The sequence below is a fragment of the Palaemon carinicauda genome, chromosome 1, assembly GCF_036898095.1.
Source record: "Palaemon carinicauda isolate YSFRI2023 chromosome 1, ASM3689809v2, whole genome shotgun sequence".
Classification (NCBI taxonomy): domain Eukaryota; kingdom Metazoa; phylum Arthropoda; class Malacostraca; order Decapoda; family Palaemonidae; genus Palaemon; species Palaemon carinicauda.
Genome location: NC_090725.1, coordinates 1,896,413 through 1,916,152, shown reverse-complemented (window position 1 = coordinate 1,916,152; position 19,740 = coordinate 1,896,413). Strand labels below are relative to the sequence as shown.

General features: G+C 44.8%; 1 protein-coding gene across 1 annotated transcript in view; it reads right to left on the bottom strand.

Annotated features, from left to right (window-relative positions):
- The window catches only part of LOC137646419 (constitutive coactivator of peroxisome proliferator-activated receptor gamma-like), a 102,347-nt gene that overhangs the window by 15,634 nt on the left and 66,973 nt on the right, over positions 1–19,740 (bottom strand). The window contains exons 4-5 of the mRNA XM_068379523.1: positions 16,271–16,425; positions 8,609–8,824 (exon numbers count right to left, since the gene is read on the bottom strand). Of these exons, the coding sequence (XP_068235624.1) occupies positions 8,609–8,824; positions 16,271–16,425 (371 nt within the window). The remainder of the gene's footprint in view (positions 1–8,608; positions 8,825–16,270; positions 16,426–19,740) is intronic.

Below are 19,740 nucleotides of genomic sequence, written 5' to 3'. Positions count from 1 at the left end.
GCAATAAATTGGGAGCCTCTTGGTCATCGAGGTTGCGAACAGATCTATGGTAGGCTGACCCCACAAGGCCCATAGTCTGTTGCAAACATTCTTGTGAAGGGTCCACTCTGTTGGGATGATTTGACCCTTCCGGCTGAGGCGGTCTGCCATGACATTCATGTCGCCTTGAATGAACCTCGTTACTAGGGATATGTTTCGATCTCTTGACCAGGTGAGGAGGTCCCTTGCGATCTCGTACAACGTCATCGAATGAGTCCCTCCTTGCTTGGAGATGTACGCCAAGGCTGTGGTGTTGTCGGAGTTCACCTCCACCACCTTGCCTAGAAGGAGGGACTTGAAGCTTCTCAAGGCCAGATGAACTGCCAGTAGCTCCTTGCAGTTGATGTGCAACGTTCTTTGATCCGCATTCCACATGCCCGAGCATTCCCGACCGTCCAATGTCGCACCCCAGCCCGTGTCCGATGCGTCCGAGAAGAGAAGGTGGTCGGGGGTCTGAACAGCCAGTGGCAGACCCTCCCTGAGGAGAATGTTGTTCTTCCACCAAGTCAGTGAAGACTTCATCTTCTCGGAAATAGGAACCGAGACCGCTTCTAGCGTCTTGTCCTTTCTCCAGTGAACAGCTAGGTGAAATTGAAGGGGTCGGAGGTGGAGTCTCCCTAACGCGATGAACTGGTCCAGTGATGAAAGCGTCCCTATCAGACTCATCCACTGTCTGACTGAACATCGGTCCTTCTTCAGCATGTTCTGGATGCATTCTTGGGCTTGACTGATTCTGGGGGCCGACGGAAAAGCCCGAAAAGCTTGACTCTGAATCTCCATTCCTAGGTATACTATAGTTTGGGATGGGACGAGTTGGGACTTTTCCATATTGACCAGGAGACCCAATTCCTTGGTCAGATCCAGAGTCCACTTTAGATTCTCCAGACAGCGACGACTTGGCGCAGCTCTTAAAAGCCAGTCGTCCAAATAGAGGGAGGCTCTGATGTCTGCTAAATGCAGGAATTTGGCAATATTCCTCATCAGTTTGGTAAAAACTAGAGGTGCCGTGCTTAGGCCAAAGCACAGGGCTTGGAACTGGTATACAACCTTCCCGAAAACGAACCTTAGAAAAGGTTGGGAATCTGGGTGGATGGGGACGTGAAAGTAAGCGTCCTTTAGGTCTAACGAGACCATCCAGTCTTCCTTCCTGACCGATGCTAGAACCGACTTTGTCGTCTCCATGGTGAACGTCTGCTTTGTGACAAAGACATTCAGAGCACTGACGTCTAGCACCGGTCTCCACCCTCCTGTCTTCTTCGCCACTAAGAAGAGACGGTTGTAGAAGCCCGGGGATTGATGGTCCCGGACTATGACTACCGCTCCCTTTTGTAGTAAGAGAGACACCTCTTGCTGTAAAGCTAGTCTCTTGTCCTCCTCTCTGTACCTGGGAGAGAGGTCGATGGGAGTTGTTGCTAGAGGGGGCTTGCGCAAGAATGGAATCCTGTACCCCTCTCTGAGTAACTTCACAGACTGTGCGTCTGCGCCCCTGTTCTCCCAGGCCTGCCAGTAGTTCTTGAGCCTGGCTCCCACTGCTGTCTGAAGAAGGTGGCAGTCAGACTCTGCCTCTAGAGGACTTGGAACCCTTCTTCTTGCTCCCACGTTGACTTTCGGCACGAGCACCTCCTCTGCTGGAGGCTCTGCCACGAAAGGGCGGAATGAACCTTGACGCTGGAGTGTCCATCCTGGGTCTAGGCACGGAGGGCAAAGGGGTGGCTTTGCGTGCGGATGACGCCACCAGGTCATGAGTGTCTTTCTGGATCAAGGAGGCAGCAATCTCCTTGATCAACTCTTCAGGGAAGAGACACTTCGAGAGCGGAGCAAACATAAGTTCCGACTTTTGACATGGGGTGACTCCAGCTGACAAGAAGGAGCAAAGGTGATCCCGCTTCTTGAGGACCCCGGACACGAAAGAAGCCGCAAGCTCACTAGAACCATCCCGTATGGCTTTGTCCATGCAGGACATAATGAGCATGGAAGTTTCCTTATCAGAAGGGGAGGTCTTCCTGCTCAACGCTCCCAAACACCAGTCCAAGAAGTTAAAGACTTCGAATGCACGGAAAACTCCTTTCATAAGATGGTCCATATCCGAAGGAGTCCAGCAAATCTTGGAGCGTCTCATAGCCAGCCTGCGGGGAGAGTCTACCAGACTTGAGAAGTCGCCCTGGGCAGAGGCAGGAACTCCCAAGCCGAGAACTTCTCCCGTGGCATACCAGACGCTAGATCTGGAAGCAAGCTTGGCCGGGGGAAACATGAAGGTTGTCTTCCCAAGTTGCTTTTTGGACTGCAACCACTCTCCCAGTACCCTTAAAGCTCTCTTGGACGAGCGAGCGAGTACGAGCTTCGTAAAGGCAGGTGCTGCTGACTGCATGCCTAAAGCGAACTCAGAGGGAGGCGAGCGTGGTGCTGCAGACACAAACTGATACGGATATAAATCCTTGAACAGCGCAAGCACTTTCCTAAAGTCAAAGGAGGGAGGCGTGGTCTTGGGTTCGTCGATGTCCGAGTGTTGGTCGTCAAGATGTGCAGCTTCGTCATCATCAGAGAGTCCATCGTCTGAATGTTGAGGAGGAAGCGGCAAAGGAGTAGGTAAAAGCTGGACGGCTGAGTCCGGCAGCACGGGTGCATGCGTGGCTGCACTGGACCCAACGTCATGCAACTGTTGGTCCGTCTGAGAACTGGCAACAACCATAGCTGAGTGGGGGCGCCAAGCGTCTATTCCTGACTGTGGTCGGATAGCGGAGACCACCGTGGGTTGCGGAGGCTGACGCACCGCGTCAAAACACGGCAACTTAACTCCACCCTCCTGTTGTTGTGGTAGCACACGAACGTCAACGGAGGGTTCCGTGCCTCGGTGAACGTCAACGGAGGGTTCCGTGCGTCGGTGAACGTCAACATGCGTCTGGCAGGGTCGACTGCGCATGCGTGGAGGAGCTCTCACAGCTGGAGTGTGGGAGCAGGCAGCCTCAGCGTCTGCTGGGCGCACAACCGTGGTTGGTTGTAGGCTAACGGGTGCAGCGTCAACCTTCTCCGCACGATACTCCTGCATAAAGGAAGCTAACTGAGTCTGCATAGACTGCAGCAAAGACCACTTAGGGTCTACAGCAGCTGGTGCGGCAACAGACGGAGTTACTGCCTGTTGCGGTGCCACTTTGCCTCTCTTAGGAGGTGTGCAGTCGTCGGAGGACTGCAACGAGTCCGAACTGACCCAGTGGCTACACCTGGGCCGTTGGACTTGCTCGGAAGGGACCTTGCGTTTAAGAGGCCGTGAGACCTTGGTCCATCGTTTCTGGCGTGAAACCTCTTCCGCAGACGAGGAATGAACGGGCTCACTCGTCTTCTTGTGGGTGGGACGATCTAGGCAAGATACGTCCGAAACCACGGAGAGAACGTCTGTCCGCTGATTAAAGCCTGTCGAACCCTTTGGTCGTACGACATTGCTTCTCCCCTGGGCTTGGGAGCTTGCAAGAGGTCCCGGACTGGGAGGACGACAGGCACGAACAGACGCACCCTCATGCGTAACACTGACACTTTTCACTGCACAAACACTCACTTCACTTCCCACTGCACTCTTACCTTTCAACTCCCTGACGTCAGCCATGAGTTGATTGCGGTCATTCGCCAATGACTCGACTCTCTCACCCAGAGCCTGGATGGCACGCATCATATCTGCCATCGAAGGTTGATGAGAGCTAGCAGGGGAGTCGGGTGCAACCACTACAGGGGAAGGAATAGGTTGTGGGGCATGGGGAGAGGAAAAATCAACTGAGCGAGACGAACTCCTCCTGATTCTATCCTTCTCTAGCCTACGTGCATATTTCAGGAATTCTTGAAAATCGAATTCCGAAAGCCCAACGCATTCCTCACATCGATCTTCCAATTGACAGGCTTTACCCCTACAATTGGAACAAATGGTGTGCGGATCGATAGAGGCCTTCGGAAGACGCCTTGAACAGTCCCTAGCGCTACACTTCCTGTACTTGGGGACTTGAGAAGGGTCAGACATCTTGAATTAGTCAAAAGGGGGGAATTTAAAATCTATCCAAGTCGTCAACAAATAATCCAAAATCCAATAAAAGAATGCAAGGAAGTATTGAAGATAACTTCTGCACAGCGATAGCTAATAACCAGAAATGAATACTTCACCAAATAACGTGAAAATCAATCCAGAAAACAACAGCGTATTTAGTAGGTCTTGCCGGTGGCACGACAGAGAGAAAATTGGTTCTGTGTTGACATGGAGTACTTGAGTACCTGCTCGACAGATGGCGCTGTTGATGTACACCCCCACCTGTATAGCGATCGCTGGCGTATTTCGTCCTTAGGTTTTTCTGTCGGGCAGCAGAGCTGACAGCTATATGATCACCGGGTAAGTTTAATATTGAAAAATTTGTTTTATGTTCTCAATACTACCAGTGGATTGGGTGTGAGCATGTATTATTCTGCTATACAAAGATAAGGGAGATGTGCATGAGAGTATTAGTTTGTTGAGTGTGGTTGGAAAAGTGTATGGTAGAGTGCTAATTAATAGGATTAAGGATAAAGCAGATGATGCAATCTTTAGAAGTGCAGGGTGGTTTTAAGAATGGTATGGTATGTATAGATCAGATTTTTACAGTTAAGCAGATATGTGAGAAATATTTAGCAAAAGGTAAGGTGGTGTATGTTGCATTTATGGATCTGGTGAAAGCTTATGATAGAGTTGATAGGGAAGTGATGTGGAATGGGATGAGGTTATATGGAATTGATGGAAGGTTGTTTCAAGCAGTGAAGAGTTTATACATAGGCAGTAAAGCATGTGTTAGGCTAGGAAATGAAGTGAGTGAGTGGGTTCCAGTGAGAGTGGGACTGAGACAGGGATGTGTAATGTCGCCATGGTTGTTCAATTTGTTTGTTGATGGAGTTGTGAAAGGTGAATGCTCAAGTGCTTGGTTGAGGATTAAAACTGATAGATGAGAGTGATCATGAGTGGGACATGAATCAGTTGTTGTTTGCAGATTTGGAGAAGCTGGGTTGATTAGTGACAGAGTTTCAGAGGGTGTGTGAGAGAAGGAAGTTCAAGTTGTAATGTGCGTAAGAATAAGGTTATGAGATGCACGAGAAGGGAGGGTGGTGCTGGGTTGACTGTTATGTTGAAGGGAGAGTAATTTGAGGAAGTAGATCAGTTTAAGTACTTGGGGTCTGTTATTGCTACAAATGGTGGAATGGACGCAGATGTACATCAGTGATTGAATAAAAGATGTAAAGTGTTAGGAGCACTGAAGGGAGTGGTTAAGAATAGAGGGTTAGGAATGAATGTAGAGAGTTCTGTATGAGAAGGTGATTGTATCAACGGTGATGTATGGATTGGAGTTGACAGAGAGACATAAATGATTAAAAAGGGTTAGGAACAAAGTAGTGAGGGTGAAAACGGGTGTAAGAAATGAACTAGCTGCTAGAGTGGATATGAATGTATTGAGGTGGCCCATGGCCATGTAAAGAGAATTGAAAATGGCCATCTGCTGAAGATGGTGATGAATGCAAGAGTTGATGGGAAAAGTACTAGAGGAAGGCCATGGTTTGAGTAGATGGATGGAGTGGAGAAAACTCTAGGTGGTAGGAGGATAGATGTGAGAGAGGCAAAAGAGCATGCTAGAAATGGTAATGAATGGTAAGCAACTGAGGAGCTTCGAGTTGGTGGTCGTCTCCATCATTTTTAGGAATGTTTGACCTTTTCTTGGTGGGCAAAGAGTAGCCTCAATGGGTCTCGGTTGGTTGTGGATAACAAAACCCCCTCATGCCATAAGTTTCATCAGGCCAAGAACCTAGAACTAAACTCCTTTGTAAGCAAGATGTTGAAGAAAGGAGTCATAGAAAGATACAGGTTTCTAAAATTCAAGGGCAAGCTATACAGTGTATAAAAGAAAGATTCCCCAGGGAGATGAGTGATCTTTGACTTGTCTTTCCTCAATAACACATCAGGTGTGATACATTCAAAATGATGACCACCCTGCATGTCCACCAATTACTACACATAGGGCTTTGTACCTGTACTATAGATATAAAAAACACTTATTGTCATATCCCTATAGCCCACCACTTCCGACCTCACCTGGGGTTTCGGTTCAGGAAGGGGGGTGTAAATGTACAAAAATTGCCCCAAGAGTGTTTACAAAGCTAGTAAAGGTAGTACGGTAATGAAACTTCTGCGGTTGCAGGGAGTTCCAGATCATAGCTTATTTAGACGATTGGCTGGCTTAGGCAGAGACAAAAGGATTATTATACCTTAAATACACAAATCAGGTTTTGCAGGTTCTCCTGATCAACTTCACAAAGTCAAGACTAATTCCAAGAAGGATATTCCCGTGGTTAGATCTCCAATGGAATATGGCGAATGCCACACCAAGCCTTACAAAATATCTCGGCAAAGAATTCTAAGCAGGGTCAGATCCTTTGTTTTGAGCAGCTGCTCTTCCAGATAACAACTGGAGATTTTGGGCCTTCAATTTGCCTCCATGGTCAATCCAGTGTTTAAGAACAGGCTGAAAGACCTCCATTGGGTGTGAAGGGGGTCTTGGAAGGGTATTCGGGACCGTCAGACTCAGTTCTCCAGATGGTGTAAAAGAATTCTCAGGCCATGGACAATGCCAAATTATTTGGCCACATAAGTGCCATTAGTCCCTCCCTTGATTACCATGATTATTCAAACATACGCGTCCCAGTTGGGTTAAGACGGTCATTCAGATATGACCTTTGTGTTCAGAAAATGGTCCCCTCAGTTTGCACAATTTCACATAAATGTACAGGAACCTCTGATGATCTTCCTGATGTTAAAGATAGTTGGTCTAAGAAGAAAATCCTATATATAGATCTTTATAGACAACTAGGTAGCCGTCTATTGCCTTTAGTGGGAAGATGCTGCTCAAGAATTCTCAACGCAGTGACCCTTCCCATTATGAAATTCCTTCAGGAGAGAAACGTGTTCCTCTCACCATTCCATCTGTCCAGGTCAATCAATGTAGTGGCAGACGTCCTATCCAGACAGACAGTCCTGCATACTGAATAGACCTGGACCAGAGTTCTTTCCAGGAGGTGTTGGAGCTAGATTTGGATCGAAATAGACCTGTTTGCTACGAGACAACCACAAGCTCTTCCTATATGTAGCTCGAAATGTGGACTACATTTATACAGCAAAATCAGTAAAATTTCCACACACACACACACACACACACACAGAGAGAGAGAGAGAGAGAGAGAGAGAGAGAGAGAGAGAGAGAGAGAGAGAGAGAGAGAGAGAGAGAGAGAGAATGTCCAGGTGATAACTAATAATAATAGCTTTAAATGAACTACAGTATATGAAAAATATAATAGGCTATAATATATTGGTGTTTATGCAGTATTTATTATAAGAATGTTTTGAATAAGTTGAAAAATTCTATAACCAATACTCTTTGTTATTTATGCGTGCATGTTCTTGTTAGCGACAGCTTGAGATTAGTTGACAGAAAACAAAAGTAATAATTAAAGGCAGTAATTTTTATTCTTAAAATGCATCCTAAATTTAAAATAATTGCAATCAACTTTACAAAAAACATGATTTTATTCTAGAATGTGATAATGTCTGCTAAAACTAGTGGTCAGTTGATAAAATCTATTACTGTGTTTTAAGACTTACATAAACTGGCAACCAAAATATGGAGTAAAGTAGCTCAATACAACAGAGATTTAATGGAGGAATAGGAAGCAGGAGAGAGAAAATTCCCAAACACCAACAAAGATAAAAAATGTATCTTCATATGTTCATCAAGAAAAACATCAACCATTTCATTAATAAAAAAATGTTTTTGTGGAAAACATAACTAGTAGGATTTACTATGTCCGTATATTGTAAAATCATAATTATAAGATTTATTAATAAAATTAAAAGGAGAAAAATGGAAACTTTATTTTAATAGCATTAAACTGTGACGGGATAATAGAAAAACATTTAATTCATACATTTCACTATATTATGTTGTCAAATCATTATTGTATTATTCTAAATTTAAAACCATAGCAAGAATAATATACCTTTATATCGATAGAATTGTGGCTAAACTACACTATACATTATTCTTACTATACTTAACTTTCTAAACTACTCACTACCATGGTTAGCAAGCTAATTGCACTCATTCTTCTTACACCCATCTTCCCTTTTCAAGTAACTATTAAAGATTTGTTACTTATGCTATATAAATTGAGAGAGAGAGAGAGAGAGAGAGAGAGAGAGAGAGAGAGAGAGAAAACACTAATGCATTCACATATTCAAGTGATACCTATCTATTAAGAGCTTTCAACAAACTATGTTAGGCTAGAAGACATTACAGTAGTAAAAATGCAATGTTTCTTATTCAATTTTTTTGTTTGTTTGATCATATGAATGAGTCATTTTATGTGAAAAGTATATCTTTACAAAATATCTAAAGAGGCATAAAAATTAAAATTAACAACAGCATTCAAACTAATATGTATAAATTTATAGGGATGCAACAGCTAAAGTCTGTATAATGTACATACTCCATATTCAATTTAAAGATAATACAGTACTTACATATTTTCGTTCAACTGGAAAATCACAAGCAGCACTGAGGAAGTAGAAATTAACAAGTCCTTTCATAAATATGGCAGCTATGTGTACTGCCCGAGCATCTATTCTGGCTAAAGCTATGGTACGAATTTGAAGAAGATCATCTCGAACTGGAGATATCAACGTAGCAAGCAATGCGTTCATCTCCCAGTCTTTAAGAATTGGTTTCGGCTGACTACACTGTAAGATGATAATAATAACTATTAGAAGTAAATATACATACATATACCAAAGGCACTTCCCCCAATTTTGGGGGGTAGCCGACATCAACAAAGAAACAAAACAAAATATAAAAAAGTAATTAATACTGTATAAGCATTGAATATCAAATACAGTAAAATCCAGACTAATGAGGTGGGAGGCTATCTGAAATGGGGCTTTAGTTAGCTATCTTCAAATAAACCAAGCATTAATGATGAATATAAAAGTAACAATAGACTTTCTTTCAGAGGTGATTTAAAACTAGTTTGTGAGAGAAAGACTATGATATACTCATATTACAAAACACCATTTCTGCTTAAGGTATAATAATATTTGTATGTTAGCTCAGAATTTCTAGATATCAAAATTAAGGACAACAGATTTTCATTCAAACGCTTTAAAAGCAATATAATTTTTCTTATCTAAAGGCATGACAGAAAAATGTTATTTTCATTAGTAAAATAAATTTTTGAATATACTTACCCGATGATCATGTAGCTGTCAACTCCGTTGCCTGACAGAAATCTACGGTCGGGATACGCCAGCGATCGCTATCCAGGTGGGGGTGTACACAACAGCGCCATCTGTGAGTAGGTACTCAAGTACTTCTTGTCAACAAGAACTCAATTTTCTCCTCGGTCCACTGGTTCTCTATGGGGAGGAAGGGAGGGTTCTTAAATTCATGATCATCGGGTAAGTATATTCAAAAATTTATTTTACTAATGAAAATAACATTTTTCAATATTAATCTTACCCGATGATCATGTAGCTGATTCACACCCAGGGTGGTGGGTGGAGACCAGCATACATGTTAACAAAAGAAGCTAAGTATCCCGTATTTCATTTTATCAGTTATTCAAATAACAAACATAAAATAAATAAGTACCTGGTAAGGAAGTCGACTTGAACTATTACTCTGCCTTTTTTAAGTACGTCTTCCTTACTGAGCCTAGCGGTCCTCTTAGGATGCTGAACGACTCCTAGGTGCCGAAGTATAAAGGGCTGCAACCCATACTAAAGGACCTCATCACAACCTCTAACCTAGGCGCTTCTCAAGAAAGAATTTGACCACCCGCCAAATCAACCAGGATGCGGAAGGCTTCTGAGCCTTCCGTACAACCCAAAAAACAACAATAAAAAGCATTCAAGAGAAAGATTAAAAAGGTTATGGGATTATGGGAATGTAGTGGCTGAGCCCTCACCTACTACTGCACTCGCTGCTACGAATGGTCCCAGGGTGTAGCAGTTCTCGTAAAGAGACTGGACATCTTTGAGATAGAATGATGCGAACACTGACTTGCTTCTCCAATAGGTTGCATCCATAACACTCTGCAGAGAACGGTTCTGTTTGAAGGCCACTGAAGTAGCAACAGCTCTCACTTCATGTGTCCTTACCTTCAGCAAAGCAAGGTCTTCTTCCTTCAGATGAGAATGTGCCTCTCTAATCAGAAGCCTGATGTAGTAAGAGACTGCGTTCTTAGACATCGGTAGAGTAGGCTTCTTGATAGAACACCATAAAGTTTCTGAATGTCCTCGTAATGGCTTTGACCTTCTTAAATAGTACTTAAGAGCTCTTACTGGGCAAAGTACTCTCTCTAGTTCGTTCCCCACCAAGTTGGACAGGCTTGGGATCTCGAACGACTTAGGCCAAGGACGGGAAGGAAGCTCGTTTTTAGCCAAAAAACTGAGCTGCAAGGAACATGTAGCCGTTTCAGATGTAAAACCTATGTTCCTGCTGAAGGCGTGGATCTCACTGACTCTTTTAGCTGTTGCTAAGCAGACGAGGAAAAGAGTTTTTAATGTGAGGTCCTTAAAAGAGGCTGATTGGAGCGGTTCAAATCTTGATGACATTAGGAACCTTAAAACCACGTCTAGATTCCAGCCTGGTGTGGACAACCGACGTTCCTTTGAGGTCTCAAAAGACCTAAGGAGGTCCTGAAGATCTTTGTTGGTGGAAAGATCCAAGCCTCTGTGGCGGAATACCGCTGCCAACATACTTCTGTAACCCTTGATCGTAGGAGCTGATAGGGATCTTACGTTCCTTAGATGTAACAGGAAGTCAGCAATCTGGGTTACAGTGGTACTGGTTGAGGAAACTGCATTCGCCTTGCACCAGCTTCGGAAGACTTCCCATTTAGACTGATAGACTCTGAGAGTGGATGTCCTCCTTGCTCTGGCAATCGCTCTGGCTGCCTCCTTCGAAAAGCCTCTAGCTCTTGAGAGTCTTTCGATAGTCTGAAGGCAGTCAGACGAAGAGCGTGGAGGTTTGGGTGTACCTTCTTTACGTGAGGTTGACGCAGAAGGTCCACTCTTAGAGGAAGAGTCCTGGGAACGTCCACTAGCCATTGCAGTACCTCGGTGAACCAGTCTCTCGCGGGCCAGAGGGGAGCAACCAACGTCAGCCGTGTCCCTTTGTGAGAGGCGAACTTCTGAAGTACCCTGTTGACAATCTTGAACGGCGGGAACGCATACAGGTCGAGATGGGACCAATCCAGCAGAAAGGCATCCACGTGAACTGCTGCTGGGTCTGGAATCGGAGAACAATACATCGGGAGCCTCTTGGTCATCGAGGTAGCGAATAGATCTATGGTGGGCTGACCCCACAGGGCCCATAGTCTGCTGCAAACATTCTTGTGAAGGGTCCACTCTGTGGGGATGACTTGACCCTTCCGGCTGAGGCGATCTGCCATGACATTCATATCGCCCTGAATGAACCTCGTTACCAGCGAAAGCTTTCGATCTTTTGACCAAATGAGGAGGTCCCTTGCGATCTCGAACAACTTCCTCGAATGAGTCCCTCCCTGCTTGGAGATGTAAGCCAAGGCTGTGGTGTTGTCGGAGTTCACCTCCACCACCTTGTTTAGCTTGGGGGGACTTGAAGTTTATCAAGGCCAGATGAACCGCCAACAACTCCTTGCAATTGATGTGAAGTGTCCTTTGCTCTTGATTCCATGTGCCCGAGCATTCCTGTCCGTCCAGTGTCGCACCCCAGCCCGTGTCCGATGCGTCCGAGAAGAGACGGTGGTCGGGGGTCTGAACAGCCAATGGTAGACCTTCCTTGAGAAGAATGCTGTTCTTCCACCACGTTAGAGTAGACCTCATCTCTTCGGAAACAGGCACTGAGACCGCCTCTAGCGTCATGTCCTTTATCCAGTGAGCAGCTAGATGATACTGAAGGGGGCGGAGGTGGAGTCTCCCTAACTCGATGAACTGGGCCAGCGATGAAAGTGTCCCTGTTAGGCTCATCCACTGCCTGACTGAACATCGGTTCCTTCTCAGCATGCTCTGGATGCATTCTAGGGCTTGATTGATCCTTGGGGCCGACGGAAAAGCCCGAAAAGCTCGACTCTGAATCTCCATACCTAGATAGACAATGGTCTGGGATGGGACGAGCTGGGACTTCTCTATATTGACCAGGAGGCCCAATTCCTTGGTCAGATCCATAGTCCATCTGAGATTCTCCAGACAGCGACGACTTGTAGGAGCTCTTAAAAGCCAGTCGTCCAAATAGAGGGAGGCTCTGATGTCTGCCAAGTGAAGGAATTTCGCAATATTCCTCATCAGTCTGGTAAACACAAGAGGTGCCGTGCTTAGGCCAACGCACAGGGCTTGGAACTGGTACACAACCTTTCCAAAGACGAACCTTAGGAAAGGTTGGGAGTCTGGATGGATGGGGACGTGAAAGTACGCGTCTTTCAGGTCTAACGAGACCATCCAGTCCTCCTGCCTGACCGCTGCTAGGACCGACTTCGTCGTCTCCATCGTGAACGTCTGCTTGGTGACAAAAGCATTGAGAGCACTGACGTCCAGCACCGGTCTCCAACCTCCTGTCTTCTTCGCTACCAGGAAGAGACGGTTGTAGAAGCCCGGGGATTGATGGTCCCGGACTATGACTACCGCTTCCTTTTGTAGCAAGAGCGACACCTCTTGTTGCAACGCTAGCCTCTTGTCCTTCTCCTTGTAGTTGGGAGAGAGGTTGATGGGAGATGTAGCTAGAGGGGGACTGCGGCAGAACGGAATTCTGTATCCCTCCCTTAGCCACTTCACAGACTGAGCGTCTGCACCTCTGCTCTCCCAAGCTTGCCAGAAGGTCTTGAGTCTGGCTCCCACTGCTGTCTGGAGAGGAAGGCAGTCAGAACTTGCCTTTTGCGGACTTGGAACCCTTCTTGGACTTGCCACGGTGACTGTCGGCACGGGTACCTCCTCTGCTGGAGGTTCTGCCACGAAAGGGCGGAATGAACCTAGTTGCAGGTGTGTCTACTGCTGCAGGGCGGAAGGGTCTAGGCACGGAAGGTAAGGTTTTAGCCTTACGTGCGGAAGATGCCATAAGATCATGGGTATCCTTCTGGATAAGCGAGGCAGCCATCCCCTTGATCAGCTCCTCCGGAAACAGACACTTGGAGAGAGGAGCAAACAACAACTCTGACTTCTGGCAAGGAGTGATACCAGCCGATAAGAAGGAGCAAAGATGTTCTCTCTTCTTAAGCACTCCCGACACGTACGAAGCCGCAAGTTCACCAGACCCATCCCGAATGGCTTTGTCCATGCTAGACATGATCAGCATGGCAGAGTCCTTATCCGAAGGGGAAGTCTTCCTGCTTAAGGCCCCCAAACACCAATCGAGGAAGTTGAAGATCTCGAAGGCACGAAAGACTCCCTTCAACAGATGATCCATGTCTGAAAAGGACCAGCAGATCTTCGATCGTCTCATAGCCAACCTGCGGGGAGAGTCAACCAGACTTGAGAAGTCGCCCTGGGCAGAGGCAGGAACTCCCAAGCCGGGTTCCTCTCCCGTGGCATACCAGACGCTCGACTTGGAAGCAAGCTTGGTAGGCGGAAAGATGAAAGCAGTCTTTCCCAGTTGCTTCTTGAACTGCAACCACTCTCCCATAACCCTCAAAGCTCTCTTGGATGAGCGTGCGAGGACAAGCTTGGTGAAGGCAGGAGCAGCAGACTGCATGCCCAGAGCAAACTCGGAGGGAGGAGAGCGAAGGGTTGCAGACACAAACTGCTCAGGATACAAGTCCCTGAACAAGGCAAGGACTTTACGAAAGTCTAAGGAGGGAGGCGTAGACTTGGGTCCTTCAAAGTCGGAGTGCGGTTCATCCAAATGAGCAGCTTCGTCATCTGATACTCCATCATCCGAAAGCTGAGTAGGAAGTGGCAAAGGCAGGGCAGAAAGCTGAACGGCTGAATCCGGCAGTACGGGTGCATGCGTAGCTGCTGCGGATCCAACATCATGCCGCTGCTGGTCAGTCTGCGAGCTGGCAACAACAAAAGCAGAGTGCTGGTGCGTGGGAGGGGTTGCGGTGGGTTGCGGAGCATGCTGTAAGGTATGCGGAGCATGCTGTATGGTATGCGGAGCATGCCGCATGGGTTGCGGAGCATGCCGTATAGAGGCAGAACCCGGCAGCTCTACAGCACCTTCCCACTGCTGATGCGGTAGCTCACGCATGTCAACGGATGGTGCAGCAAGAACATGCGTCTGGCAGGGTGGACTGCGCATCGGTGGTGGAGCTCTCACAGGTGGAGTGTGGGAGCAGGCAGCCGCAGTATCTGCTGAGCGCACAACCTCGGCGGGTTGTAGGTTAACAGGTGCAGTGTCAACCTTCTCAGCATGATACTCCTGCATGAATGCCGCAAGCTGAGACTGCATAGTCTGCAGCATGGACCACTTAGGGTCTACCGTGGTTGGAGCAGCAACAGGCGGAGCAGTAGCCTGTTGTGGAACCACTCTACCTCTCTTGGGAGGTGTGCAGTCATCGGAAGACTGCGGCGAGTCCGAACTTGACCCAGTGGCTACACCTGGGCCGTTGGACTCGCTCGGAAGGGACCTTACGTTTGAGCGGTCGTGAAACCTTGGTCCATCGTTTCCTCCTGGAAACTTCTTCCACAGACGAGGAATGTAAGGGCTCATTCGTCTGTTTGTGGATGGGACGATCTTTGACAGATACGTCCGCAACCACTGAGGATACATCCGTGCGCTGATCAAGGCCTGCCGAACCCTTTGGTCCTTCGACATTGCTTCTCCCCTGGGCTTGGGAGCTTGCAAGAGGTCCCGGACTGGGAGGACGACTGGCACGCACAGATGTACCCTCATGCGCAACACTGACACTGACACTTTTCACATCACTAGCACTGAAAACACTTCCCACTGCACTTTTCGCTTTCAGCTCTTTGACATCTGCCAAAAGCTGATTACGGTCATTAGCCAATGACTCCACTTTGTCACCGAGAGCCTGAATGGCACGCAACATATCCGCCATGGATGGCTGAGCACTAGTAGCAGGTTCGGGAGTCACCACTACAGGGGAAGGAAAAGGTTGAGGGGCATGGGGAGAGGAAAAATCCACAGAGCGAGAAGAACTCCTCCTGATTCTCTCCTTCTCTAACCTACGTGCATTTTTAAGGAATTCGTTAAAATCGAATTCCGAAAGCCCAGCGCATTCCCCACATCGATCTTCCAATTGACAGGATTTACCCCTACAATTGGAACAAACGGTGTGAGGATCTATAGAGGCCTTCGGAAGACGCCTAGCACAAGCCCTAACGCTACACTGCCTGTACTTAGGGACTTGAGATTGGTCAGACATCTTGAATTGTAGAAGTAGTCAAGGGGGAATTCCAAAATCTAGCAAAGTTCGTTAACAATTAATCCAAATTAATTCCAAAAGCTTGCTAAGCTAATGATAAAGCTTCCTGAATAGCGAAGGCTAAACTCTAGAGTGAATACATCACCAAAACGTGAACAACAACTCCAGAATCAACAGCGTATCCAAGTAGGTCTTGCCGGCGGCACGACAGAGGAAAAATTGAGTTCTTGTTGACAAGAAGTACTTGAGTACCTACTCACAGATGGCGCTGTTGTGTACACCCCCACCTGGATAGCGATCGCTGGCGTATCCCGACCGTAGATTTCTGTCGGGCAACGGAGTTGACAGCTACATGATCATCGGGTAAGATTAATATTGAAAATTTGTTAGTTACAAGTTTTTACAGACCACCATTAAGAAGTAGAGCAGATATCCAATAATAAGTAGTTTTGACATTTTATTTCAACACATGAGTCTCTCCCAAACTGAAGGACTCATTTTCTGTCGATTCTCTCTCTCTCTCTCTCTCTCTTTTTTTAACAGGTACTGCAATAGGTAACTATTTTATCTATTACATAAAAATTTACCTTAGGTTTATTTTACCACTGATATCTAAGCTCTGAAAATACAGTAACAAATTTATCCTTTATTTGTTATCAATATTTGCCTTCTGATACAGCCACTATGTTTTCTTCACCAGTCAAAAAATAACCTTCACCACAACAAAGTTGACGAAGGTAAAAACAGGTGTATGGAAGAAAAGTAGCCTAAATATTCTGAGCTTCTCTGGATTATACACATGAGGAAATGGTCACAACTTTTAATATCATACCTGCAAATAAAACAAGATGGCAACTGGCACTACATGATGTGGAGCTAGCTTTGAAATTCGAGTTTCTTTCAGCATTGGATGAACGCAGTCCATAAAAGTCTTCCATTTAAATTCTTGTTCTCCATTCCACAACTCCTCTAATGAAGGTGTTCCATCTGGAAAATAATTGATAAAAATACTAATACAGTGACCATTTTGCATACAGTGGATAGTTTATATTTAAATATTACCATTAGGACTCAACCATATGATTTTTATTAACTCTTTGAATGACATTGAAGGGATTTTACGTCTAATTTTTCTACTGGCTTGTTTTATACCGTAGTTACTAGTTATTTCTTTATTCTTATATTATTTCCAAATGACTTTTTATTGCAAAATATGTGAAACTGTATCAATGAAAAGAAAATGTATTAATCTATATAATAAAAGATGTTTCAAGTCCTATCTTTAATAGTTTTTGTGCTAAGATAGGTCACGCAAAATGTTCCAAACAGGGCATGGAGCTTGAGTGCCAAATTACTTAGTGAAGAGTTACCACTCAAAGGGATAAAATGTAAGGTAAAATCTGGAGCATTTAAAATCTAAGTTTGTCAATCAACTATGAAGATAAGGAAGGGATCAGATGAAGTAGTAAAGGAAGAAAACAATATAACAGGAGCTGTGGGTGACTGCAAAGAATCTATAGTAGAATTTATAATGAAGCAAATAAGACAATGGAAGTAGTAATTATAACAGGGCTAAAATTTGCTACAGTGCACAGTATATTGTTGATGGTGATATGAAATAATCTCCTTATTTCAGTTTTTATACTCAGTAGTTTTACTTGGCAACACCTTTTTCCATCTTGTTTGCCTTTCCAAAAATGAGAATTTTCTTCTTTTATACAATTGTGTGAATGAAGTTCACATCACATAAAAGTGCTACTAGACTACATTTAATTAAAGGGGAAAATTGAGAAAATTTTTCCCTATATAAATGCCGTCCATGAAATTGTATGATCGATGAAATGTCTTGCAGGAGAGGTCTCTACAGTAGTCATATTGTGGGGAAATGGTTGAGGGGCCAAGTGATATATGTAACCGCTTGTTGTCAGGACCGTGTTTAACCCAAGTTTTCAAGTCCAAAAGAAAATATGTTAAAAATGAATTGGCTTTGGATCCCACACACTTGACAAAAACTGCAAAGCTGATAAACCTAAATGTACTGTAGCGTACAAGTGTGTATGAAACACGTGCGGTACAATATCTTGTCCAAAGATTGGAAGTTAATAATCAAGTTGAAGAAAGTGGTGAAAAATTCCAAAGGTGTGTCATGGTAATGGATAACTGGTTAGACTTGAAAGAAGCTGTGGGCAGAATGAATTCAATCAAAAACAAGTAGAAAAAAAGTAAATTACAGAAAAATATAAATTAGATAAATTTCTATTAGGTAATCATGAGAGATGATAGTTTATTAGCAAATAGAATAATGAAAAAAGGGGGCTTTGATGAAGGAAAAACTTAATTTTTTTTGGGAGGTGCTGTACAATCCCCAAGGACTTTCCTGTAAAAGGCTACTACAAGGAATCAAATAGGAAAAAAATACCAAAGAAATATTGTCTTCCCTGCTATATGGTCAGCGTTTCAATATGCAAGGCATACAATCAGTGTGTATATGGGAGGCCGATGGGTTTAGACTCTATTGAACCCATATCAGCATCTCCAATGTTGAGAACCATCTGACAACCACTAGAGACGATACAACTTGTGCGCTATCTTGAGCCCAGCCACCATCTTCCGTACCCTGCATGAGACTCAATTATCCCTCGTTCCTTACATGGGGCTAAGGAGGAGGAGGACGGAGGATCTTCCAGACCAGACAGTGCCTCCCCTAAAATAGGGTTTTCCTTTGCCAAAACCCCATTTTTTGGTTTATGTACAGTGTGGTCTCCAAGGTCTTATACTAGGGCAATAACTATGTAAGCTTGTGTACCATCCCGGGAAATCATCTACAACCAACCAAATATCCAAATCATGCATGTATGGATAAAAAGAGAAATTAAGTTAGCCACTCATCTCATAGGAGAATAAACTGAGAAAAAGCTAGATGCCTGTCATTATTCATCTACTAAGGGACCTGGATGATAGGGCCCCTTTTCTATATGATTTCCAATTGTAGGTGCCAAGAACGAGTATAGTACCACACACCCATGTTGCACCGCTTGGATTTGTATTAGATAGTGCCTCATAAATACCCTATGCACAGACCAACCAATAAAGCTTGGGATGTTCTGAAATTGCATATTACCAAGATATGACAATGATTAAGCAATTTCTCACCTATTGTGGATTTCAAGGATGTAAAGTGGATCAGCTTCCTTTATAAGGGAGGTCATTAGAATAGAATATGGACAGTCCCTGTAGGAAAGAAATTGCTGGTCTGGGTACTTTGAAACTAGAATACTTTCTGAGGATGCGAGTCTCTGCAGATATAATGGCAGGGTAGATACCAGACAGAGATTACCATTCCCAGGTGTGATATAAAAAGGAACCCATCTCTGAAAAGGTTTCAAGTTTTTGGCCAACCAGAGGAGACTCATTTTCAGAATTAGGAGACTCATGAATGATGGTGATAAGCTCCTGCTCTCTCTGTAATGATGCAAGATCACTAACTCTTGCTCCCGAGGCTAATGCTACAAAATAAAATAGCCTTCAGGAGAAACTCTTTAATGGAAATAGAGGAATTATCTAGTTTTACCAAAAGTGAAAACACAATAGCAAGAGACCAGGACACTGAAGGGGCTGGTCATTTGACAAAGGAAAAATTTCCTTATGGGGAGGTGCTGTTTGGTCTTCCAAGGACTTTCCTGTTAAAGACTATAACAGAGAATGCAATACAACATAAATACCAAAGAAATATTGTCTCCCCTGTTCTAGAGCCAGTGTGTCAATGTGCAAGGCATAGACTCAGTGTGTATAGTGGAGAGTTTAGGCTCATCTAAACTTGCAACAGCACCTCAGAAGCTGAAATTCATTTGATGAGTGAAATCAGGCACAGCATCCCAGAAAAGAACCAGCACTCCATTCCTCAATATCATTTCCCATTAAATCCTAATCATCAGAAAATACCAATTCTCAAAAATAATTTTATGGAAACATACAAAATAGATAATACAATGAAATGATAAGTAGAAAATAAAGTTTCTAAATCACCAAAATTCTAAGGAATAGCTATGAACTGTGACTATGTGAACCAGGTTTCGGGAGGAGGAGGAGGAGGAGGGGGGAGGTGGAGGAGGAGGAGGGGGAGAGGGAGGAGGAGGGGGAGGGGGAGGAGAGGGAGGAGGAGAAGGGGATGAAAGGGAAGGGGAGAGGAGGGGGAGGGGGGAGGGAAGAGAGGAGGGGGAAGATGGGGATTCTTCCTTGCAACCAGTGGTGCAAATGTTGTTCTTGGGAGCTTTATAATTTTATTCTTCTGTTGTGAAATAT